The sequence below is a fragment of the Marmota flaviventris genome, chromosome 12, assembly GCF_047511675.1.
Source record: "Marmota flaviventris isolate mMarFla1 chromosome 12, mMarFla1.hap1, whole genome shotgun sequence".
In the NCBI taxonomy this organism is placed as follows: domain Eukaryota; kingdom Metazoa; phylum Chordata; class Mammalia; order Rodentia; family Sciuridae; genus Marmota; species Marmota flaviventris.
The window spans coordinates 80,158,654-80,183,644 of NC_092509.1; the positions used below are offsets into that span (position 1 = coordinate 80,158,654).

At 54.6% G+C, this 24,991-nt stretch overlaps 1 protein-coding gene across 5 annotated transcripts in view; it reads left to right on the plus strand.

The window, feature by feature from the left end:
- Positions 1-21,765, plus strand: part of Kif21b (kinesin family member 21B) — a 47,821-nt gene extending 26,056 nt beyond the window's left edge. For 3 of the 5 annotated variants that reach the window (XM_027945652.2, XM_071600192.1, XM_027945653.2), the window contains exons 16-35: positions 1,257-1,364; positions 1,909-1,977; positions 2,382-2,614; positions 2,793-2,940; positions 3,170-3,364; positions 3,462-3,563; positions 5,014-5,179; positions 5,349-5,400; positions 5,575-5,632; positions 6,419-6,624; positions 6,702-6,776; positions 8,506-8,619; positions 10,276-10,314; positions 12,249-12,385; positions 13,254-13,434; positions 14,601-14,765; positions 15,056-15,173; positions 15,725-15,895; positions 16,422-16,621; positions 17,728-21,765. In XM_027945652.2, the coding sequence (XP_027801453.1) occupies positions 1,257-1,364; positions 1,909-1,977; positions 2,382-2,614; positions 2,793-2,940; positions 3,170-3,364; positions 3,462-3,563; positions 5,014-5,179; positions 5,349-5,400; positions 5,575-5,632; positions 6,419-6,624; positions 6,702-6,776; positions 8,506-8,619; positions 10,276-10,314; positions 12,249-12,385; positions 13,254-13,434; positions 14,601-14,765; positions 15,056-15,173; positions 15,725-15,895; positions 16,422-16,621; positions 17,728-17,788 (2,598 nt within the window). In that variant the 3' untranslated portion in view covers positions 17,789-21,765. The remainder of the gene's footprint in view (positions 1-1,256; positions 1,365-1,908; positions 1,978-2,381; positions 2,615-2,792; positions 2,941-3,169; positions 3,365-3,461; positions 3,564-5,013; positions 5,180-5,348; positions 5,401-5,574; positions 5,633-6,418; positions 6,625-6,701; positions 6,777-8,505; positions 8,620-10,275; positions 10,315-12,248; positions 12,386-13,253; positions 13,435-14,600; positions 14,766-15,055; positions 15,174-15,724; positions 15,896-16,421; positions 16,622-17,727) is intronic. The other 2 variants (XM_027945654.2, XM_027945655.3) reach the window with 1 other exon arrangement.
- The last annotated feature ends 3,226 nt before the right edge of the window (positions 21,766-24,991 follow it).

Below are 24,991 nucleotides of genomic sequence, written 5' to 3' on the forward strand. Positions count from 1 at the left end.
TGAGGCCCCTTGTGGCGCTGTTGTGTACCTGGAATGCGCTCACCCATTCTGAGACCATCACTTTGGTGTGGCCACCGCGGGGCTCCACCACGCATGCGATGTGGTGGATGGACCTTCGTCCAGGAAGACATGTTTCCTCCCCAGGAGCCTCAGCTAGCAGTGTGCTAGAGTTTTCAGAACCATTGTTAGCTGAGGCTTTGACTTGGTCTTCCCAATCTCAGTCCTTTGGAAGAACACTCATTCTAGACCCCAAAGACCCCGTAATTACAAGCCCACCTCTGCTCCATAGACACCCCTTCAGAGCCTTCCCTGCCAGGGAGAAGCCAACCCTGATAGTGCTGGCTGCCTTGGAATCTTTCTCCTTCCTTTCTATCCCTTTTCCTGTCCTACCTGTCCTCAGGCAGGACAGGTTGGTGACTTTCCTGTGATGTCTGAGGCCTCTGTGGCAGAGCCAGGACCAACCACCATGGTGATTCTCCTGCCACCACTACCTAGAAGCTGTGGGAAGTACTGTGCTCATTGCATTCCTGTGTTAGGGCCCCAGGAAGGGGAGGCAGATGATGCACTCTGAGGCAGATGACGAGGCCTCAGGACAGTGGCCTCCCAACACATTGGGTCATCTCCAGCCATACTAATGGTGCTTCTGTGCCTTTGGCTAGACGTTGGAGAACTCTGGGTTCCAGGCACTCTATACCAGTCCCTATCCTTGTTCTGAACTGTTGTGGTGCCCTGCCTGGGGCTGTAGGAAGACCATCTGGATTTGTCACTCATCTCCCAGATGCTCATTTCCTTATTTATTGAACAGGAATGGTAATGCTGGTTCTTAGTAAATTATGGTGAATTTTATTGCTGTCATTATGAGCCTGACCCTGGGATCCAGCCCCGACCTTCACAGCTCAGGCTGTCAGATGGAGAGAGGATTACCTGCCTCCAGCAACCTCGGCTGACCTAGAATGGTCAGACCCAGGATGGTAGCTTTGGGCAGGGGACAAGTTGCACCTTGCAGATTGGGAGTCCCTGCACTGCGAGGCTGGCTGTAAGGCCACTCCTTCTAGCAGGTTGCCCGGATCGTACCAACCTCCATGGAGGGTTTAGGGGGCGGACCCCTCGCCCCAGACCCTTGAACACTGAGCTGGTGCTGTGTGACAGGCTGTCACCTCTATTCAACATCCTCGGAGCCAGCCACTCCTTGCAGCACGTGGGCCACCCCTTTCCAAGCCCCACCTTCACCACTGCCTCTGCCCTGCCTGAACCAGGTGGCCCTGATGAAGCAGATGCGGGAGGAGCAGCAGCGCCGCCGGCTGGTGGAGACCAAGAGGAACCGGGAGATCGCTCAGCTCAAGAAGGAGCAGCGACGGCAGGAGGTGAGAGACCCTGGAAGACTCCAGGAGACTTCGGCCTCAACTCCCAGCTTCCCTGTGCACCTGGCCACCCCTCCCGGTCAAGCAGGCTCCAATTCCTGCTGCCCTAAGCCGAAACCGTCATGCTTGAAGTAGAACACAGCCTGTCAGAAGGGCGGGACCACCATGGGCCTCTAGCCTGGCCCCACATATTCCAAGGGAAGGCTTGAGCCCCAGAGAGGGTCAGGAACTTGCTCAGGGTCACCAGCAAACCAGAAACATGCAGCTTCAGACCCAACAGAGAAGTCCAGCAAGGCTGAGCTCCCTAACCCCAGATGCCTCCCCCAGAGTGGGAGATGAGGCCAAGGGGTCTTTAGTTCAACCTCCAGCAAAGGGAACTCTACTCTGGGGACCATTTTATCAACATTTTTGCTGCATGAGATTCACCCAACGTGAGAAAAGTCCAGGCTTCTGGCTGCAGATCTGGCCAGCTCATCCCCAGCCCAGTCTGGGCAGAAAGGGTCTCTGTGTCTGAGTGTGGACCCTGCCCCTCCTCTCTGACCCACAGTTTCAAATCCGGGCCTTGGAATCCCAGAAGCGGCAGCAGGAAATGGTCCTGAGGAGGAAAACCCAGGAGGTAGGTGCTCTTGGACTGTCCCAGCACAAGGTCCTGTCCTTGATGCATGGCCCTCGTGTTGCTCTCCTTTGGGGAGAAAGAGGGGGGCTAGGCTGCCTGTGGCCCTGGGTCTCCCTGCTCCATTCAGCAAACACAATCATCAGGCAGAATTGCCAGGCCCGGGAGCAGCGCTTTCTCAATGGGAGGGCTAAGTCTAGAGGGCAGGCTGCAGGCTCTGTCCCCAAATACTTGAGCCGATCGCTTAAAAAAGAAAGGGAAAATAGTGGCAGATCTTATGTTCATTTCGCATCAGACAGACCTCTTGGCCCTTCTGTGACCCTGGGCTAACACAGGGTGGTCCCTACCCCCCAAGCTGTGTAGCTCTAGTTCACCCTGCTCACTGGGCCCCCCTTTCTTGCCTCCAGGTTTCTGCATTGAGGCGCCTGGCCAAGCCCATGTCGGAGCGGGTGGCAGGGCGCGCAGGGCTGAAGCCACCCATGCTGGACTCGGGGGCTGAGGTGTCAGCCAGCACCACCTCATCTGAGGCCGAGTCGGGGGCCCGCTCTGTCTCCAGCATTGTGCGCCAGTGGAACCGCAAGATCAACCACTTCCTGGGTGACCATCCTGCCAACACCGTCAATGGTACCCGCCCGGCCAGGTGAGGTGGACTGGTGGTGCCTTGGCCTGTGTGGGCCCAGAGGTGGAAATATGGGGGGTAGGATCAGAATGAGGCCAGTGCTCTAGTCCCAGGGCTTGTCAGCTCCTGATGGGGGTTCAGTGGAGCTGCGGAGGTTAAGAGGTGTCACACCCAATCCCCTGTTGCCTCTGCCTCCCAGAAAGAAGTTCCAGAAGAAGGGGGCCAGCCAGAGCTTCAGTAAGGCTGCAAGACTCAAGTGGCAGTCCCTGGAACGGAGGATCATTGATATTGTCATGCAGAGAATGACCATTGTCAACCTGGAAGCTGACATGGAGAGGCTCATCAAGGTGGGCCTGCCTCCCGCCTCCCACCCTTCCCACTCTGCACTTATCCTCTGTCACCCTGACGTCTCTGGCTCCTCAGACCTTTCCCAGCCCTCTCTCTCTGCTCCTGGTGCCTGCTGTGGAATCCAGAGGTGCTGGGGCCCCTCATGGGCTGGAGATCTAGGGTGGGAGCTGTGGGCAGGACAGGGCAGACCCCTGAGACCCTGATGGTCCCCCATCATCATCCCCCCAGAAAAGGGAGGAGCTGTTCCTCCTGCAGGAGGCGCTGCGGAGGAAACGTGAGCGGCTGCAGGCCGAGAGCCCGGAGGAGGAGAAGGGGCTGCAGGAGTTGGCCGAGGAGATTGAGGTGCTGGCGGCCAACATCGACTACATCAACGACAGCATCACCGACTGCCAGGCCACCATCATGCAGCTGGAGGAGACCAAGGTAGCTATAGGGACGGGATTGGCTGGGGGAAGAGGTGGGAGAGATGGGTGGGCAGGGGCAGCCTCAGCTGATGGGGGTCTCTGTCTCCTGGTCCCAGGAGGAGCTGGACTCCACGGATACCTCGGTGGTCATCAGCTCCTGCTCCCTGGCCGAAGCCCGCCTCCTGCTGGACAACTTCCTCAAGGCGTCCATTGACAAGGTGAGCCTGCCGCTGACCTGTTCAGGGGTCCCGGCCGGCACAGGCGCCACCGTGACATAACCTAGTAGTGCAGCCCACAGGCCTGACTCCTCCTCGTTTGCGTCACTCACAGGCCAAGGCAAGCCTCCTGGCCTCCCAGCCTAGGATTCTGCAGCTATAAAACTGGGGTGATGACAATACCAGGCTTGTAGCTTGTTTCATGCCTTTAACAAGACAATGCCTGTATAGGGCCTGGCATGGCACCTGGCACGCAGCAGGGCCCCAATTAAAGGTGACCCTGGGTGTCTGGCCCAGGCCCATCCACAGCAAGGCTGGGCTTGAGTGTGTTGGAGGTAGAGGGAAAAGTGTGTGTACATTGGGGTGGAGAAGCAGGAGACAGATAGACAGACCACATTCTGCCCAGCAGGGTTTATCCCAGAACATTAGGCATCCCTTGGGGTTTCTGGGCTTCTCTCTTCTCTTCCCTCTTGGGACTTGAATCTTGGGAACAGACACCACCTGGTGTGCATGCAGTATGACTCAGAAGAAGGCGGGAGAGTTTGCCCTCTGTGACTCCTCACCCTATCCCCAGTGACTCCTCTCAGCTCTGCTTTGTGTCTAGGGGACTGCTTGAGTGTGCTAGGGCTGCCTTAACAAAGTGCCACAAACTGGGAGGCTTAAGCAACAGTGATTTATTGTCTTCCAGTTTTGTAGGCTAGGAGGTTCAAAGTCAAAGTGAAGCCTCTTCTCTGTGATTATAGATAGCAGTCTTCTCCTCCCTGTGTTTTCAGTCTTCCCTGTTTATATCTGCAATCATTCTGTGTGTGTGTGTGTGTGTGTGTGCACACGCGCACATTTTCTACTGGGGACTGAACCCAGGGGTGCTCTACCACTGAGACGCATCCCCAGACTTTTTTCTTTTCATTTTTAAATTTTTTTTTAGATATTGATGAACCTTTATTTTATTCATTTATTGATATGTGGTGTTGAGAATCGAACCCAGTGCCTCACACATGCTAGGCAAGCGCTCTACCACTGAGCCACAACCCCAGCCCATCCCCAGCCCTTTTTATTTTTTATTTTGATAAATTCAGGGTCTCACTGAATTGTCTAAGCTGGTCTTGAATTTGCAATCCTCCTGCCTCAGCCTACTGAGTAGCTGAGATTACAAGCATACCCCACTGCACCTAGCTCCCCTAATCTCTTTTTAAAAGGAGACCAGTCCCTTTGGATTAGGGCCCACCCATATGTTCTCATATTACCCTATTTACCTCTTTAAAGGCCTTGTCTCCAAACATATTCTGAAGTAATGAGGGGGACTTCTACCTGTGAGTTTGGGGGGACACAAGTTAGCTCATAACAGGGTGTATCCTAAGGTGACCTCCACCAAGCTGTGCACATGGGTGCTAAGGGTTGGGGCATACCCCCAAAGCCAGGAAGGCTAATTCCAGGCCTTGCTTCCTGCCATCAGGGGCTGCAAGTGGCACAGAAGGAGGCCCAGATCCGGCTGCTGGAGGGACGGCTGAAGCAGACAGACATGGCAGGCTCCTCCCAGAACCACCTGCTCCTGGATGCCCTGCGTGAGAAGGCCGAGGCGCACCCCGAACTGCAGGCCCTCATCTACAATGTACAGCAGGGTGCGTATAGGTGGGCTTTACCCCTGGGGAGGCCCCTGCTTCCTCAGAATTACCCTAGAAGCCCTTGTCTTATCCCCGCGGTACAGATGCAGGAGGGAGGGAGGCCATCCCTCCTTTCCCCTCCTTCCCCACACTGATGGGGTCTCTCCACCCTCCCTTCCTCCCACAGAGAATGGCTATGCCAGCACAGACGAGGAAGTCTCAGAATTCTCTGAGGGGAGGTGAGTTTCCCACCTGGGAGAGAGAGCCCAGCACACCTGGGGCTCAGAGAAGGAGTTGCCCAGGGTCCCAGGGCTAAGCCTGAGTTTGGGGGCTCTTTGAGACCCACAGGCTTAAGTCCCAGAGAGCCAAGAGAATAGGATATTAGGATCCTAAACTCTCTGCTTCTTCCTCAGCTTCTCCCAGTCATTCACCATGAAAGGCTCCACCAGCCATGATGATTTCAAGTTCAAGGTGAGCCCCACTGGAAGTCATGCAGTAGGTACATTAGGGCCAGCCTCCCACAGCCTGGACCCTGTCTTACTGTGACTTTGGCTCACCCCATCCGTGCCCTAATATTGCCCCCAGCTGGAATAGAGGTGCCAAGAAGAATCTAGCCTAGAATTGGGGAATGTGTAGTCCATCCTTTTTGAGGTGGGTAGAAAGTGGAAAAAGTGACTAGAGCCACTGCTGGCCTGTTTCCATTCTGCCTAGTGACATCCCCACATCCATTTTCAAAAATTTCTCCCTTCCCCACTGAAGACCCTCACCATGGTCTGAGCCAAATCCTAACCCTAGATGTCTAGTTATTTTGCCTGCAGATAGTTGATTCAACAGTGTAGGAATCAACAGTGAGGGAGTCTACCTAACATCAGGTATCAGTTGTTAGACTGAAACAAGACCCAAGACTTTTAAAGAAAAAAGGAGGAAAAAACACAGACAAGAAGCTGTGAATTTTATGCATATTTTGGGGGTAAAGTGATAAGCTGGTATCCAGCAAGAAGTCAGTCTGGGCATTCTGTGGTTTGCGTAGTTTAATAAAGAGCAACAAAACAATTTCAGTTGCCCTGGATTCTCCAGACACCTGGAGAGTTTAGCTGTGGAGCACAGAAGATGATATCTGGGTGTCTGGGTCCTTCCATTGGCTCTTCTTCCTTAGGCCAAGCCTGCACCATTTCCATGCTAAGGATTTCCCCTGGCTTCCCTTTCCTGTGCCATCCTATGTGGGCAAATTGATCCATCCGATTCTTTTTTTCCCAGGGGGAGCCCAAGCTGTCTGCCCAAATGAAGGCTGTGTCAGCTGAGTGCCTGGGACCCCCACTGGACATCTCCACCAAGAACATCACCAAGTCCTTGGCCTCCCTTGTTGAGATCAAAGAAGATGGGGTGGGCTTCTCCATCCGTGATCCCTACTACCGAGACAAGGTCTCACGCACCGTCAGCCTGCCCACCCGGGGCAGTACTTTGTAAGGAGGGGAGCCAGGGATGTGGGTCAGGGTGGGCAGGGAGTTGGGTCTGGGCCTGACTGGACCCTCTGTTCCAGCCCCCGGCAGTCTCGAGGCACAGAGACGTCCCCTCTGTCCCGGAGGAAGTCCTATGACCGGGGGCAGCCTATCAGGTGAGAACCTCTTCTAGAATCAGCTCCAGATTCACTGCCAGTGTAGTGGTTGGGTGTGTGAATGGCTGTGGAATTCCACTCTGTAGATTATCATGTGTGCTTTCTAATCTGGGCTGGCTGGACTGAGTCATTCAGCTACTCCCATGGTCCCTTGTACCCCATCAGCTGTGGGCTTGGGATGTGTCATCTCCATAAGGCACCTGGGTAGCCAAGCCAAATAGTTAAAATGTTTGCTGATGTGCACTCAACATAGGTGGCTTTGTAGTAGCTTAGATTTGCTTCAGCCCTGTTTCATGACAGTGGGTCCTTGGGAGATTTGACTCTTTTTTTTTTCCTTCCAATATTTTTACCTTTATTGTTTATTTAGGTTTTTTTGTTGTTGTTTTGTTGTTTGTTTGTTTATTTTTTTGTATGTGGTGCTGGGAATTGAACCCAGCGCCTCATGCGTGCTGGGCAAGTGCACTACCACTGAGCCACAACCCCAGGCCTGAGCTTTGACTCTTTTTAAGACCTCCTGTTATGAGAGGAGTCTAGAAATTAAAAGAAAAACCAGAGAGCTACAGAACAGCAGAGTAACTTCCAGATGCTCAGATGCACATGGGCCAGGCCCTCCAGAGCTTCTGAAATTGCAGAAGGACTGTTGGGGTCCTCTATTTGCATACTTCATTTTCCGAGGTTTGGTGGCCTTCCCCTGGTCACATGGCTAAATAGTGGGAAAGCTAGCTCAGTTTGATCTTTTGCTACCTGTTTTTGTGAGAGGCAGAAGGGGGACCTACTCAAGGTCTCAGCTCTCCCTTCTCCAAAGCCTTTGCAGAAGCCCCTGTTAGGGACTTGCAAAGTGGCCTTGGTAGAGAATGGTCTGTGTACTTGAAGCTTTACAACCTGTCACTTTATCTCTGAACTGAGAGAACACTTTTAAGTGCAGTCAGGATTTAAGGCAAAGTCATGACGGCTCTCCAAAGAGCCCTGTTTCATGGCTGTGGGTCCTTGGGAAAAGGTTTAGGCAGAACCCAATGATAACTTCCCAAGAAGAGGGATCCTGGGGTATTGGAATGGGCTGTGTAATGACATCCTGGTCTCCCTTGGAGGTATGGTCAGCTATCATCATTCATGGTGGTTATTATGTCCTGTGAAGTCGCAGTGAGCACTGTGCGAGTAAGGAGCCACTGGTCCCCAAGGAGATGGAGGGTATGGTTTCTGCGAGCCTCGGCTCATGACATTTTCAGTGGCTGAGCAGCACATTACCTTATTTTATATGTGCTTCTACTTCAAGACACCTTAGTTAATATACCTTGTTGACAATTAGCATTGCACTCACAAGCACAGCACCCACAGATTTTTAAACCATAAGGCACTTCCCAGCCTGCTTACAGCTTAGGAACCAGACAGCACTTTGGTACTATGCTTGGGGACCATTTTAAAAAATTGAAATCATCATCATTAAAACACACAAAAAAGTTTTTTAAAAAATCCCATGGATCTAAATAATTGATGAACAGGACACTTGTTCCAGTGTCAGAGCTGAAACAAGCTCAGCTAGGAACATGAATCTTTAAGTGACAAATTTTCTCACTGCACTGAAAGTCCCAGGATAATGGATTTTGAAGAGTAGTACCTAGGAACCTGGGTGGGGACTCAGCTCTGAGACAAGGTGGAAACCCAGCTCTGGGGGTGGCCTGTGGGCAAGGGTGGTCACTCACAGATGCCGCTCTCTGTCCCTGCTCACCAGGTCCACAGATGTGGGATTCACGCCTCCATCTTCCCCTCCCACCCGGCCCCGCAATGACCGCAACGTCTTCTCTCGTCTCACCAGTAATCAGAGCCAGGGGTCAGCACTGGACAAGTAAGAGCAGGGCTCAGGGGCAAGACTGGGAGGGCACAGAGGAGGAGCAGGGAGCCTGAGGGCTGGGCCTTGCTGGAGACAGGCAGGAAGAGCCGGGCAGACCCCATGCCTAAGATTTTGGCCTCTGAGCCAGGAGGCCCTGACACTCCCTATCCTTTCTGTACTGACTCTAGGCCCTTCCCTTCCCGGAGCATGCTGGACCTCAGGAGAGGGCAGGAAGGAAGCCACTGGGATGGCGGCTAGGGCAGTGAGGAGGCGCTGGCCGGTGGGGCTGGCACACCAGAGGGCTCCCCAGAACTGCCCTTTCCATCTGCCTCAGCTGATTCTTTGCTTTTCTCTGAAGCCCCTTCCTTTAGCTTCAACCAGTACCCTAACTGACCAACCAGTACCCTAACCCACCGCAGACACGACCTTGAGTTACCTTCACATGAAGGGCTCCGCTCACCCGTCCTCACAGCTCCTGTTGTAGCACTAATTGCTCGTAGTGTAATGTGTGTTAACCGCAATCCCTGCATCCAGAAGGTGCTCACCTTGCTTTACTGCCGGCTCTCCCATCCGTGGTTCATTGGAACTGTCAATCAACCCTGAGAACCGTCTTCCCTGTTTCATTTAGGAGGAAGGGGGCCCAGTCCTAGAAAGTGACTAAACAGGGTCCAAGCTGGAACTTTTAATTCCCACCAGCCTGGTACCCCTAACAGGGAGAGCCCCATTGTCCCTGTGTTCCTCTCTATGCTCCCTAAAAACTTCTGTACTGCAAGGGACAATGATATCATGTCTCTCAGGGGAGCCCACGTTAGAAAATGCTTATCCTCGATCGTGATGTCCACCCTGTCCCCCTCCCTGCAGAAACACTACTTCCCGGGCCAAAATGCTGCTCCCTGAATGCTGACTCTGGGGTTCAGACCCAGTACCCCGGGTGTACCTTCCTTCCCCAAACCTGCCTCAGCTTGGGCTACTGTTGTGGGAGTTGCTGGCCCTCCCCCATCAGGAGCACCCCTCCTATGTGCCATTATGGCCATCTGGACTGGCTCTTTTTTGCAAGAGCTGGGATGGGATGCTGACCCTCCTGGTGTGGTGGTCTTTTGGGGGCCTAGGTTCAATCCAGTGGTTCCAGTCTTGGGATCCGTGTGTGATATAAAGCCGTCCTCTTGGCATGGTCCCACTTGGCTCCCTGGGGACAGTGGGCTTTGTAAATGTGAGTGAGTCCTGAGGAGTTGCTGGAAGAAGCTAGCTCCTAGACAGAGGTGGAAGCAACCATGGCTTCCTCTGGCCCTGGTGGGTACAGGATCACTGAGGTGGGACAGGTGTCCCCAGCTTGTGCAGTGAAGCAGCCAGAGAGCTTGGAACCAGCAAAGAGCCGGGAACCACTTCCCCAAGTGGGAAACTGGCCTCCCATCTCCTGTGGCCCCTCTCACTCCCACCCGGCAAGCTGAGGGACTCTCTGGTGGCCCGCTCCTGGGGGAGCCTCGGCTCCCAGGCCAGCCTATCCCTGCCTCCTTCCCTGCTCTCCCTGAAGGCTCTCCTCCTCTGCCTCTCTCACCCCCTCCAAGAGAATAACTGCCCCCTGACCTTCCTGCCGCTGCTGCCGCCACCTCTGCCATTCCTGTGTGTGTTTTCCTCTCTCCCCTAATCCAGCTAATTTTCTGCCCTCCCCAGGTCTGATGACAGCGACTCCTCTTTGTCGGAGGTCCTGAGGTACACACAGAAAGTCTCTTGTGTTTGGTCCCCTCTGGCTCTCTTCTCTCATCTCTGCCTCTCGCTGCACCGGCCCCTCCCGCCTGCACACCTGTCCTCAGCATGCAGCCCCTCCTCTCCCAGAACCCTGCCTCCCCTCCGCCATGTCCCTCCTGAGACTTCTTCCTGCCCCATGGTTCCTCTCTCTCAAGGTGGCCCCGTGGCCTCTGACTGTGCCGGGCCTGGCTGGAGCTGGGGGCTTGGGGAGGGGGTGCGGTTGCTTGTGGCCCACCCTGTTCTCTTCTCCCTCCTGGCCTGAGCAGGGAGGGGCAGAGCATGGAAGCCTGGGGTGGCTGGGGCCGGAGCTGAGCTGCTAAGGGGCGGAGGGCAGGGGAAAGGCCGTGGGCGCCACAGCTGGGCTGCTGTTCTTTTCATGGGTATTGGTGGCTCCGGTGGCTGTGCTTAAAATCCTTGTGACTTAGCTTATGCCAGTAGGGGAGCCCTTCAGACGTTGGCTCGGTGGGGAGGTGGGGAGCACCAAGGAGGGCCCACATCTCTTGGTGTGCAGATGTGCAGGTGCCTCCTGCCACCTCGACCTGTGGGACGACCAGAGGCTGTTTCCCCGGCAACCCAGCACAACACCCCATAACACGGAGCGAGTCTCAGGACCTGGAGGGCCTGAGCCCCCAGCAAGTGAAGGGCTCCGATCCACTCTCCAGCCCTGGTGTCGACCTTTGTTAGTTTGCTTTTCCCCCAGGAACTGCTGGCCTGGACAGCCAGCCTCTCACTATAGGGAGGACTCTCCTTTCACCAGTTTCCACAACTGGCTAACTCGGCCCACACCAGTGTCATAAGTGGGGAGCAGGAGCATCCTGGGGAGCTATTGTGCGTGTGCCTGGCTGGCAGCTGGGTGTGTCCAAGCACTGGTCCTGGAGGGAGGGCGTGACCAAGTCCACAGGGGCTGTTCCAGAAGCGCTGTTAGGATAGAACATTGGTCATTTCAGTAAACCCTTGGCCACAGTGTCGATGTCAGGAGCAGCATTCTCCTTAAAAAAGAACTAGAATATATTTCAAGTTATAACTCAGCCAAAAGGCCCTCACTAAGGAAATAAAAATCATCCTCAGAGCCCCCAGGAGCCTGGTATAGCCAAACCCTCATGCTCACTGGCCTCTGCCTGGTCCCCTCTCAGGGCAAGGAGGTGCCATTCCAGATCCATATAGCCTCCTTCTAGAGAGGCCACAAATATCCTAACCCCGAGCTCAACTGGGGTCCCTACAGGGATTTATCCCTTTGTAAATGACAGACACAGATGTCATGCTGGTCATGACAGACTGTCATGACAGACCTGCCCATGCTGGTCCAGCAGGGGCCCCTGTGTGGGTGGGTGTGCATGGGCGTGAGCCGGTGAGCCTCACTGGTTGGGAGGTGCCAGCCGGAGGCTCTCACTAGCAAATGGAAGTCGTGCAGGGCGCCTGGGAGGGTGGTGGCCTGGCTCCTCCCTCTCTGCTCCCTTCCCCTCACACTGCATAACTGAAGCAGCATGGAGACTGTGTTGGGAGCTTCAAGGGTCAATTCCAGCACATGGGCCTTTGCCCTGCCCGCCTAGGGCCTGACTGCTCTTATGTCTCAGGGTCTGGATCAGACAGCATCAGATGGGGACACTGAGGGCAGGGCCCATGCTTCTGCTCCTTCCAGCGGGGCCTAGCATGGGATTTGCCCCCCCAGAATTGTTCAGGCTGGTGACTGGCTGTTACTCTACCAGATGGTCCCTGCTGCCCTGCGCAGCCCTTCTCTGCTCTCGGACCTTGGTGGAGTTTGGCTGAAGATCCTGGAGTCTGTCATTAGGCCCTCATCTCCTCCCTGCCCTGACCCCACCTCCCCCATGTACCTTGATCAGCCTAGCTATAGTATCCCCGGCTGACAGGCACGTCCTTTCTCCCTCTCTCCCGGGAAGGGGCATCATCACCCCCGTTGGAGGAGCTAAGGGTGCGCGGACAGCCCCGCTGCAGTGTGTGTCTGTGGCCGAGGGTCACACCAAGCCCATCCTCTGCCTGGATGCCACAGACGAGTTGCTTTTCACAGGGTCCAAAGGTAAGTGGAACTCTGGCTGGCCAGATAGGGTTAGGGTCCCCCACCCACCCTTCCTTTGCCAGAGTGAGCCATGAAGGAGACAAGAACACAAAGCTCCCATGAGCTGAGGCTCCGAGGTCAACTTGCTTACCACTGTATCCCTTGCCTTGGCTCAAGGCTCCCATTCCATGCAGCTGGCCTTGCTGACTCTACCTAGCACTGTCTTCCAGATCTTCCCTAGAAACTTCAGGAAGCTTCTCAGGTGTCCAACCTACGGGCACATCTTGGTCCTCCAACACCACCACTCTCCAGACATCACCCGTCATCCGTAGCTAAGCCAGTCCTCTGATCTCAGCAGCAGAGCCCCACAGACTCATGCTTCTAAGTCACAACAGCACAGAAATTTGACTAGCAGAAAGTACACATCTGTAGTAGACGTGTGTGCGTGCATGCGTGCGAGCGTAATAGAAACACAGGCATGTGTACATATACAAATATGTGCATCCACAGCAGGAGGGAGGTAGCAATAGAGTATGATTGATTGTCTTTCAAGTTTTCCTATATTTTTCAAGTTTTCCTTATTCATTTAGGCAGTGTTGGCCTCTGTAGGAATAGGCACCAAAGGCTTAGGAGTTTTGTTTTAGCTCAGGATACCTTGGACTAGCCCTGTTTTAAAGCTCTCGCCAACTTCTTTCCCCTGAGTTTTTCTCGAGCACATGCACATGTACATAAGCATGTGTCTGTTTTTCTTTCTGTCAGACTTCCTCCAGATCCCTCTGACCCTTCCCTTGACAGGCCAGTGCAGGAGAGCTGCCTGGCCCCCCACCCCCCACCCTCTTCCCATGGCTTACATCACTCCTCTCCTCCTGTCTCCTCCTCTCTCCCACAGACCGAAGCTGCAAGATGTGGAACCTGGTAACGGGGCAGGAGATCGCAGCTCTAAAGGGCCATCCCAACAATGTGGTCTCCATCAAGTACTGCAGCCACTCGGGGCTGGTATTCTCCGTGTCCACCTCCTACATCAAGGTGTGGGACATCCGGGACTCAGCCAAGTGCATTCGGACTCTCACGTAAGTCCCTCCGTCTGCCCTCCAGTATTGGGCTGCAGCAAACTGGGCTGCTAATAGTTCTTTCCAGCCCAGGTGATCCACTGAACACAGCCAAAACTGGCCATGTGGACACAAAGGCCCTTACTGCCCTTGGACTTGGCTTGACTCTGGGGAACAAGATGAGATCTCTTGGTTTGGGGGACAAACCAAGTTTCTGGGGCAGAAGATTGGTGAGCCTTTGGCCTGCCTGGATCCCACCTTTGCCCCAATCCCCAAGCCCTGTCCTTTGAGACACGAGGGATATAAACATAGGAATCTGAGGAATCTGGAAACAGGGTGAGACCAGCAGATGGCAGCAGCCTTCAAAGCCAGGCCAGCCACCTGTGAGGGTAGAGGGCCACAGGCATGGTGTTGAGGCCTGGCCCTGACAGCCCCAAGCAGACACAGGGGAGACTGAGCCAGATGAGCACCATAAAAATCATATTTTGTCCTTTTATGTACATTGTAAACCCAAGTCTGTTATTTAATTTGATCCTTAAAAAGTTAACAGAGGATTTTAGGGCAGTGAAAGTATTCTCTGTGATTCTACAGTGGGAGATAAACCCACAGAATGTACAACATTAAGAATGAACCCCAACGTATGTGATGGACTTGGGTGATGATACGTCAACATTGATCCACTCTGATGTGGGCTGTTGATAATGGGGGGAAGGGGGGAGGGGGCTGTGCATGTTGCGGGGAAGGAGGTGTATGGGAAATCTCTGTATCTTCCATTCCATTCCGTTTTTGCTACAAGCCTTTTTTCTTTTAAAAATAAAAAAGAAGTCTTAGGAGAAAAGTTAACTGAAGGGGTATCATGGCCTCTTTTCACAGATGAGGAAGTGGTGGTGGGGTGGGATTTGAGGGATTTCCACAAGGCCCAGGTTCAAACCCAGTCCCCTGCCTCCATCTTGCAGTCTTCCCAAGGCGGCTGGTGTACTTTAATACAGAGGCTCAGCTGGGGCTGGCGTGGCGTTCTCCCCTTGGTCCCACTTCTAGGGAAATTTGTTCATCTCTGCCAGTCCTCATCAGGCTTCCTGGAAGAAGCCCGTTATCCGGGCCGGTCTAAGGGAGCTTTTATTAGTTTCCTGGCCTGCATGGATGCACTGTTTTGATCTCTAGCCTGGCCTCTTTTTCCTCCTGGGCAGGTCCTCAGGCCAGGTGATCTCAGGTGACGCCTGTGCTGCCACTTCAACCCGGGCCATCACCAGTGCCCAGGGGGAGCACCAGATCAACCAGATGGCCCTCAGCCCCTCTGGCACCATGCTGTATGTGGCCGCAGGCAATGCCGTCCGCATCTGGGAGCTCAGCAGGTCAGTGAGCTGCCTGGGGAAGAAGCTTGGCATGGCCCCGAGGAGCTTGGGATGACCAGCCCTAAGGTGGGCAGGACCTCAGTTGGGCCCCCAGTCCTACATGCTGCTGAGCTGTGTCCCCTCTTCTGAAATCCCTGGGTCCCACGGCAGCATATGTCCAGGTTCTTGATCTTGCTTGGAGGAGGAGGGGAGGGTACCCTAGCCAGGCCTGTTTGTCTCAGGGCAGACCCCACCCTGACGCAGGGTCCCGTCTAACCCACTGCTCTTGGCTGGGCCCCTCCCTGCTGCAGGTTCCAACCCATTGGCAAGCTGACTGGACACATTGGCCCCGTGATGTGCCTGACGGTCACCCAGACTGCCAGCCAGCATGACCTGGTGGTGACTGGCTCCAAGGACCACTACGTCAAGGTATCTGAGCTGCCTCTGCTCCAAGACCCAGCTGGGGTATTCTGGGTGTTTCTACCACTTTCTTTCACCTTTGCCCCCGGTTGTCTTGGGAGTCTTCATGAAAAGTAAGGAGACTTCTGGGGATTTATGCTAAAGAAAGCACCCCAAAGAAGGCAGGAAGGTGTGCAGAAAGTTTCAGCATTATTAATTCATTAAAATTAATGCATTATTAATTAATAAAGCTGCAGCATTATTTTCTAAGTGCTGAACAATTTAGAAACAGCCCAAATGTCTAAGGACAGGTGGAAAAATCCCCTGATCAGGATGCAATATGGCTATTAAAATGATCAATAGGAAGAAGAATCACAGAGCATACAAGCAACTAATTTGGTTTGCTCTCTGAATATGCAGTTGGATATGGTCAGAAGCTGGAAAGAAGCATATCTAAGAGAGACGGGGGGGGAAGGACTGTGGGGAATTTCTCCACAGCAGTGCCTGGGTTCTGGCCTCCCCATGCCAACCTCCTACCCCTGCCCCTCTGGGGCTCTCCCATCCCTCCCCTCCTCCCCAAGATGTTCCAGCTCGGCGAGTGTGTGACAGGTACCATTGGCCCCACTCATAACTTTGAGCCCCCGCACTACGATGGCATCGAGTGCCTGGCTATCCAGGGAGACATCCTGTTCAGTGGCTCCCGTGACAACGGCATCAAGAAGTGGGACCTGGAGCAGCAGGAGCTCATTCAGGTGTGGGCGGAGGGGAGGAGAGGGTGGCCAGGGCCAGTGCCCCAGGCAGAGCTCCCCTAGTCTGCCTGTTCCCCACCCGCTTCCATGTCTGTCCCCCCAACCCCCTCCAGCCTCTCCTGATCCCACGTCTCACCTTGGGCCCCTGCTCTCAGCAAAGTCTTTCTGGTCAGCCCTTGGGTTTGAATGTGAAGCTCAGTCTCCAGATTCCCTCCCCTGGGAGCCTTTCTGTTTGAGCCTGACCTCTCTGAGGGCACAAGGTTTCTCCTTCAGGGAAGATCTTAGATTTGAACCTGGGAGCCAGGGCAGAAGGACCCATATCAGGGCTTCTGAAGCCCTCAGCATAACCAGCCCTGCCCAGTGCCTAAGACTGATGAAGCCCATCTGCGGGGCGGCCGTGGAGACCAGGGGAACCTGGTGGCAGCCCTCTGTCCCTGGCAGGAGGGGTGTGTGCTCCTGGGGCCCCAGGGCATGTCTTTCCCTGCCTCCTCACCTCCCCCAGCCCTCACCAGCCCTGATCCTCCCGCAGCAAATCCCCAATGCCCACAAGGACTGGGTGTGTGCCCTGGCCTTCGTCCCAGGCCGCCCCATGCTGCTGAGCGCCTGCCGCGCGGGCGTCATCAAAGTCTGGAACGTGGACAACTTCACGCCCATTGGTGAGATCAAGGGCCACGACAGCCCCATCAATGCCATCTGTACCAACACTAAGCACATCTTTACAGCCTCCAGGTAGGTGCTGGACAGAGAGGGCTGCCTTTGTACACGTCCCTCTCCCTGGTGTGGGAAGGACAGCTGGGAGGCTCAGGGCCACACAGCTTTCCTGAAGACTCGGTTCATAGAGCAGACCCCAGGGCACCCTCCTGTTTATCCCAGCTGGTGCCAGCCTTCACTGAGTGCCTATGTGCCAGGCGCTGCACCAGGCAAGGGTCAGGGAGCCCCTGAGTCCAGGGCCGGGACTTGCCCACCTGTCTCCATGCTCTTCCTGTCCTCACACAGCAGTGCCACCAGCAGTCTCCGCCCCATCTAGGTGGCTCTCAGACTGCAGAGCAGGCCTGCCAGCCCAGACCACAGCTCCCTCCAGCCCCAGCCCCGGTCCCCTGCGCAGGCAGCACCCAGGCCCATGGCCCCAGGGGTACACCTCAGACGGGTTTCTTCTTTTTCCTTCTCGTTCCGACCATGTCCCTTCTCTCCCTCTCCCCTTCCTGTGTCCTCCTGCCTCTCCTTTCTGCCTCTCCAACTCTTTCCCCCAACAGTGACTGCCGGGTAAAGTTGTGGAATTACGTCCCTGGACTCACCCCCTGCCTTCCTCGCCGAGTCCTGGCCATAAAGGGCCGCGCCACCACCCTGCCCTGACCCTCCCCCTCTCCCCGGTCTCCTCTCTCGTTCTTCCCCTCTTTCCTTTTTCCCTGTCTTTTCCCCTCTTCGGTCTGAGCTGCTTCTTCACGGTATGAGATCATTTTACTCTTCTTCCTTACTGTCCCTTCCTGTCCTGCCTGGCCCAGAGAGATTGCTCCACCTGCCCCTCTCCACCCGCCTTCCTCCTCCCAGCATGAACAGAGTCCCAGGAGAGGGATGCCAGGTAGCAGAGAGCAGGGAGGGAGCGTTCAGGTGGACAAACAAAAGAGTAACAGGAAGGAAAGCCCAGGATGACAGTCCCCCAGGGCCTTTGAGACCCCAGGCACCTCCCTCGCCCAGCGCTCCTCCACCCTGTGGTCTGCCCTCCTCCTGGGCAGTGCCTACCCCCCAGTCCTGGCCACACGTGGGGAGTGGGGGAATCAGCAGCCAGCTGGGCCCACTCCGGGAGCTGACCAGCCCCCTCTCTGTCCTTCTCCCAGTGACCTGACGGTGAAGTTCTGGAGCATACGGCGGTTACCAGCGGCCAACCCTAGGAGTTAGGTCAGGGCATGCCTGGACCCTCAACCCCAGCAGCCTTCACTGCATGGAAGGGAAGCTGTGGCCTGACCAGACTGGCTAGCCGGCACTGGGGACAGAGGGTGTGGCCCCTCTCCTGTTCCACTTCCTCTCCCTCGGCCATAGGATACTATCACCTCCGTTCCTCCCCGACTCTTAGGAGCCTCCTGGTGAAAGAAGTTGGAGAGGAAATCAAGCTGTGAAGCCAAAGGGCATTACCCCTCTTCTCTCTCCCCTGGAAGTCCCCTGGGGTTCCCTCCATCTGGCCACATGGTCTCCTGCTGAGCTAGCCCTGCTGCAGGCCATTGGTCCAGGGTGGGACCTGTAGGGGAGGGGAAGCAGCTTCTGCCCATCATGCCCCTCTGATGAGCGCCCAGCTCAGCCTCTGTACCACTTCACCTGCCTCTGAGCCCAACCAGGTAGTCCTCAGGTAACCATGGAAACCAGGTGTAGGCAGCTAGGCCTTGCAGCTGACCTTGAACCCTGTGGCCAACAACATCTAGTCCCAGTGGGCCTGAACCATTCCCTGGAGTCCCATTCTGATGGGGGCCAAGGTGGAGCTACTAGAACGATTCCTTTGAGGAGATGGTCAGAAGTACTTCATTTTTTTAATTTATTATTTTTTTATTTTTTGCTGTTGCCTCCTGGAAACCGACTTGAAGTTCCCTCCCACACATTCTTTCCCTCAGCTTTAGGGACTTTGCTCCCCAGCACTCCAGGGCCACCTCCTCTGTTTGCTTTGCAAAGGAGAGAAATGCCCTCTGCCACTCTTTGCAGCCCTGACCTATCCCCAGCTCTGTCCCTGGGGATGCTTCTAGTGCCCCCCTGGCCTCTGGGCCGCCTGAGCTTCAGTGCCTTCCTTCGCCCCGGGGCCTGGCCCTCGTGCTGGGCAGCCTTACGCCAACCATGCCCGCTGCGCCACATGTGTCTTCTACTCAAGGGGTCTCATGTCCACCACCCCTGGAAGGCGGGGGAGCTCACCCCACACAGCCCAGGGCTGGGGAGCCCTGCTCCCCAGACTCCCACATGGTCACATAGGAAGCAGCTTGGTGGCCCTGTCCACTAGGAAGCTGCTTGGGTGGTGAGGACTGCCCAGCACCTTGCCCCTCCCTCCCAATCAACCTATCGTTTCACCCCTGAATAGGACAAGGGGTCTTTTCAGCTTCTGTCCTTCTGGTTATCAGGAGGCACATTCTCAAGCCTTAAAAGCGGCATGGGGCATGGGCCTCCCTAGAGATTGGAGGTCAGATGGCAGTTAGTTCACTGAGCCGCTCCCTCCCCTGGGGCTCCAGGAGGGGGCCAAACCAGTGTTCTGACGCCCCCTGTTGGACCCACTCTGAATTCACAGGAATGGGAGGGGCCAGCTCCGTCCCTCACTCCTGGCTTCTCCCCAAGCCTGTCCACATTGTTTTCCGTTGCTTCACTGGTCTGGTGCTGACCGGCCCCAGTCTGGAAGCCAGGATTCCCAGCTCCGTTCGGAGGACATGGTGACTTATGGACTACCCAGTTAATGGCGCGATGTTTCTGTCCTGAGCTCCTCTCCGTCTGTGGCTGGGGCTGTTGGAGTCTGCTCCACATGGGCCCTGGTGGGCAGGGTGAGGCCCCAGTGAAAGCTGAGGCCTGCCACCCTCCCTGAGCCCTCCTCAGAGCCACCCCAGAGGCTAAGGAGGCCGTCCTGCTTGTTGGCGGCCCCTGCTGGACATGGCATTGAGTCTGGGTGAGCATGCTCATCTCCTGGAACCTGGACAGTCTGTCTGCTTCGACTGGAAGTCCTTCTTTCTCTTTCCATCCCTGGAGTGCTGGCTAGCTCCCTTTGCACTCAGAAGTGACCACAAGTCTCCCCCTCCCCGTCCACCCCTCCCCGCCTGAACAGAGAGCTTCGACCTTCAAACTCGTCCGCATGACCGTTTACAACTACAGAAACACGTGGAGACTTGTGCCCCCTCCCCTGCCCCCATGGGCCAGGGAGGCCCCATCATGGGGCCACCCAGCCCAGGTGACTGTACTGTAGCTGCAAGGCCTGTCCGAGGTGTGGTCTCACGGCCCTGCGAGAGGTGCTCATCAACATTGCCCGCTCTTCGCCATTCCTGATGGGTCACTACCTCACAGCGGGGCCGGCTCTGCTGTCCCGGCCAGTGTCATTGACTCTAAACTTGAAGTCCTTTGGGAGCCCTGAGCCAGTCGTCTCTGAGCCGCCCGGACCTGTGCTCTACGAGCGTTGGAGTCACCCACTCTTTCCAGAGGTCCATAGTCAGGGGGCAAGTCCCCGGTCACTGCACAAGCATCCAGAGTTGGAAGCACAAACTGGTTGTGATTTGAGCACAATGGCAGGGTTCTCACGGGCAGTGTGCACAGTCCTGGGCCTGGGAGGCTCCTCCCAGGTTGACCTTGTCCCCTGTTATACTAAGGATGCCCGTGTCTAGAATTGGTGGCTGCCCTTGCTGAGGCTAGGTCTTGGCTTGTAATCGTCATTTTACTTCTTGTGCCCATCCTAAGGCCAGAGCCCAGGCCACATCTGTATGTTGTGGGCCCAGGGAGTAGAGCCCTCCCTTGTCCCCACACCCCAGGGCTGGCTCCCAGCCCTACCAAGCCTAAAGAACTTGGCCCCAGACTCCCTGCCTCCTGGGTTGAGCCCCTGTCCTTGCTTTTGAAGTGGATTGGCTTCCACCCAGGAGGATGGTGTCCTCCATCCCCGCTGCCTGCGGGCCCTCTCAGCACAGTCCTGTGTCAGGACCTCATTCTCAGTATTAGCCAGTTAGTATTTGATTTTACTCTAGTGACTTGGCCCCTCTGAAGCAGCCAGAATCCTCCAGGGTCGCACCTGGAGCTCCATGGGAGATTGCCAAGGAGGGAGGTGGACAAAAAGGCAGAGGCTAGCCCAGACAAGCCTGGTGGTCAGGGGTACCACCAGCCGCTTGGGAAGGGACAGCTGTGGCTCTGGGAGTGGCCTCCAGCCCACCCACCCTTGCCCCAGCTGCAGCCTTGGAAACTCCGCCTTGAGTGGTCCAGCCCTGTTGCCCACCTGGGGCCCTGTGGCTTTGGCAGAGGGCAGTTGAAAGCACAAACCCACCGTAAGTAAGACCCTGAGTGGCTGGAATTTTCCTGTGCTCCCCAGTGTGGTGGGCACAGAGGCAGGCGGCCCTGTGAAGTCAAGGGAGATGTCTCTTTGCCCTGCCCCCACACCCCCAGTCCCGGCTCCTGGTGGGGCAGTTCCAGATGGAGTCTGGGCTGGGTGCAGGCACACCCCTCTGGCTGTCTGGACCCTGCCTGTGCCTGGTATGTTTGTATGGGCAGGGCCTGCCCTGCAGGAATGGTGAATTCCTTCCCACTGTGTGGCCCAAACCTGTGGCTTCTATCCCTTTGCCATCTCAAACAAGAAACTGCTTGCTGCCTTCTTTGCTGGGTATAGCCTCCTCCTCCTCATCAATGGCCAGTGTCCCCCACAGGCCTTCCTGAGCCTGGGCCTCCTCTCCCAGCTCTCAAACTGTCATGGCCCTCTTATGTATAAGAACAAAATCTGCAGGGAAAGTTCTGTTTCTTCTCTGGCACCTTTGTTCTGTCCCTTATGTCTACCTCCCTCTGTCTCCAACACCCAAATGATCCCTCAGCCCCCACCACACCTTAGTTCAGTCCTTTAAACCTGTGTCCCTAGGGCCTTGCCAGGAAGAGGGAAGTAAAAACTGTTTGATGAAGAGCAGAGAGTCAGAGAAGACCCCTGAAGTGAATCAGGGTCCTGCCCTGACACCAGCTTTTTCCTAGCCATCACTCCGACCCAGGCTGCAGGGTCTTGTTTGGCTCTGCGATGTGACGAGCACAAGGTGTATATATATATATGTTTTGTACCTCTGCTGAGACTGTACATAATGTATGAAAGTTATTTAAGCCTCATGCTGTACATTTCTGTTCCTAGATCATGTGTGTGTTCTAAGAAGTTGTCATAAATAAAACCCCAACGACCCGTGTCTGTGGAGGTGTGGTCCCTGAGGGCTGCTGACCTTTGGCTGTGGGTCTTCTCTTGAGAAGTTGGTGGTGGGCTGGTCTCTGGGCACGGGCCTAATCTGATGAGAACTTCTTGGGCTGAGAGTTTGGGGCTTCCCTAAGTAGGAGGCAGAGCTTTGAGGGTATCACATACCTCTCCAGACTCCATACATTGCCTCCCAGGGCTGGGGCAGGTGCAGTTGGTGGAAGAGCAGGCACTAGCATCTGTGAAGCACCTGCTGTATTCCAGGCACTGTTCAGGACATTTTTTTGTGGATTTTCACTACTCCACGTGAGAGGTGATATTCTCATTTTATGAAATGAGAAGTGTCCCAGAAGGAGGTGACATATCCAGGCTCGTAGCTAATTTAGGACAGAGTCGAGATTTGAACCAGCCCTGCCCAAGCACAGCCCCCATTTCCTTTAATGTTCTGTGTACCTTCTCTAGGGCCTGGATTTCACAGTGTGCGGTAGAGACCAGACACGTCATCACCTTGCCACTTACGGAGAGAAGACAGAAATATAAAAAGTGCATATTAGAAAACAGCTCTACAGTGGTTGTTGGTTTTTATTTCTAGATCAGTACTTTTCAATCTTTGAAAAGCTATAGTCCTGCCCTTTTCTTTTTTTTTTCTTTTTTGGTGCTGGGGATTAAACCCAGGGCCTCGGGCATTCTAAGCACATGCTTTACTACTGAGCCACATCCCAGCCACAACTACATTCCCCTTTGATAACTGTGCACCCCTCCATCAAGCGGGGGGGGGGGGGGATTCTGGCCCATCCTCCAGGCAAAGAGCTCCCTGAGGGGAGTCTGCATCTTCATCACCAGCAAGATCTCTAAAAGCTTTGCTTTCTGATCGCTGCACCAGGGAGACAATCGGGCCTCTCTTTGCTTACTTTCTTAAATATAAAAACAAGTTGCCTCCTCCACCTGCACGGGTCCTTGATCCTTGCTGCTTATCAAGACCCACAGCTGGACGGGATCGAGCCAGCCAGTTCCTGGAGCCTGTGAGAGGCCGCATCGTCACAGGTGGGAGGAAAGGGTTCCTTCAAGACCCTCTGATTCTCAAACAAAGCCCCTGGAGAGTGAAAGAAGACCCTGAGCCATGGAAGGAGATGAGTGGGAAGAATTTTCCTAAGTCCCCAGTCCCCCAGAGGGCCACAACTCCTGCTTTGGGACGCAGGGTGGCTTCCTGAGGGTGGTAGTTTGGGGCTGGGTGTGTAAATGAAACCTGGAGACCAGGAGCCCATGAAGATGATGGGCCTTCCGTGGTGGGTCCTCCTGACATTGAGCTCCCCTCGGGGATGGCAGCAAGTTTTTCCAAACTCAGGTCGCCTTTATGTTGAGGACACCAATGTCCTTGGGTGGGGGGAGACAGGGTTAAGGGATTCCTTTTAACAATTTTTTTAAATTGTAGGGTGCTCTTCCCCCAAGATTATAAAAATAACATCTGCTTACTTTAGATATTTTGGAAAACAAAAGAGTCAAGAAAAATTCCATTTAGGATCTAAGCTACAGGGCAGTTTTCCCTGACAAGGAAATGACACTACTCAGAATTTAATAAGAGAAATTTATTGAACTGGGTGGCATCTTAAAAGGTCATTTTTCCCCCAACTCTCTCAATTTACAGATGAAGGGAAGTTAAGGCCAGAGAGGCTGATAGGACTGGCCAAAGTCATACTGGGGCAGAGATGGCCCTAGAATTCATGACCTTGTGCCCTTAGTTTGACTACAATGAGGGGAATTTGTGAGGGGGGTAAGGGCGGAGTCAGAACAGTCTTGGAAGTGAGTTTTATCTCAAAACACCTGACCTGTTAATAGATTTTTTAATAACATCTACCATTTATCATTGGTTGCAGCAAAGCAAGACTGCTCCTTGGGGTTCAAAGGAAGGGGTGCAGGTGTGCTTCTGAGTCTTGTGATATTTCCCATTTACTTCCTTCTATAAAGTGTTCAGTTGATAAGGACTCTAATGAAAGGTGGGGGCAGCTGATGTGGGAGCCAGAGGACAGGCCAGGGGCAGTGAGTAAGAAGAGACTCTGGCAAAAGTAGAGACCTTGTGGCCTTTAATGGCACCCTTGACATTGTTGGCCAAGGGACTGTAGCTGCTGTGGGAAAGTTCTATGGGGTGGACAGGGTGAGCAAAGAGGGAACATGATGTGTTCTAGGAGACTTGGGTGCAGGTGACAGAGGCCATGCACTGCAAGAACATAAGCAATGCAAACCAGGCCTCTGCCCCACAGTGGATGGCACCAACCAAGCCAGAGCATGGGGAACCTAATTTTTTTTTTTTTTTTTTGGTCCATGGGGAACCTATTATTTTTTAGGACATGTGTTATTGTCCTATAAATTTTGCCTAGGGCCCAGTGACTGAAAGTCAGGGGTAATAGGCAAATCTGGCTGGGGGGTGGGGAGAAGGGGCAGTAGATGATCCCACATAGACCAGAGATGCTCCAGGGCCTCTGTCAGATGGGCCTGGGTAAGACTGTCTCTAACAGGCAGCGAGAGAGAGCAGGTGCTCACCCTGGTATAGGGGAGGACACCTGGCTCCTTGGAGGAACAGAGGCCAACTCCTAGAACCCAGGCCTGAGCATTGTCACTTGAGCTGTGGTTTGGGATGTGCCAAGGTGCAGCCACAGTGCTGTTTTCCTAGGGCACGTATTCCTGAGCCACATCTTCAGTCCTTTTTTTTATTATTTTATTTTTTTATTTTGAGACAGGTGCTTGCTAAGTTACTTAGGGCCTCGCTGAGTTGCTGAGGCTGAGCTTTGAACTCACGATCCTCCTGCCTCAGCCTCCTGAGCCGTTGGGATTACAGATGTGCACCACCACACCAACTCACTTTCTTAACTAGCAAGAATGGACTTCATTGCTTCCCATCAAGAACACTGCCCAGCACAACAGGATTCTAGATCCCTCCCAGGTCCTGACATCCAGTTCCTGGTTCAAGCTGTTTCACATGAAACTACAAGCACTGGCTTGAGATCACTCAGCTGAATGGAAACAGGACACACTGAGGCAGAGCCGGGTGAGGCCAGCCTAGTCCCAGATATTTATTGCAAAGAAGGCACTTAGGACAGACGGCCTTACCTCACACAGCCAAGAATGGACATCGACTTCCACAAAAGTACATGCTTTCTCCTTTTATTAGCAAAGTTCTTTGGGGACACATAATTTCTAGTGCAGGGCTCAGTAGTCTGACCCTGCTG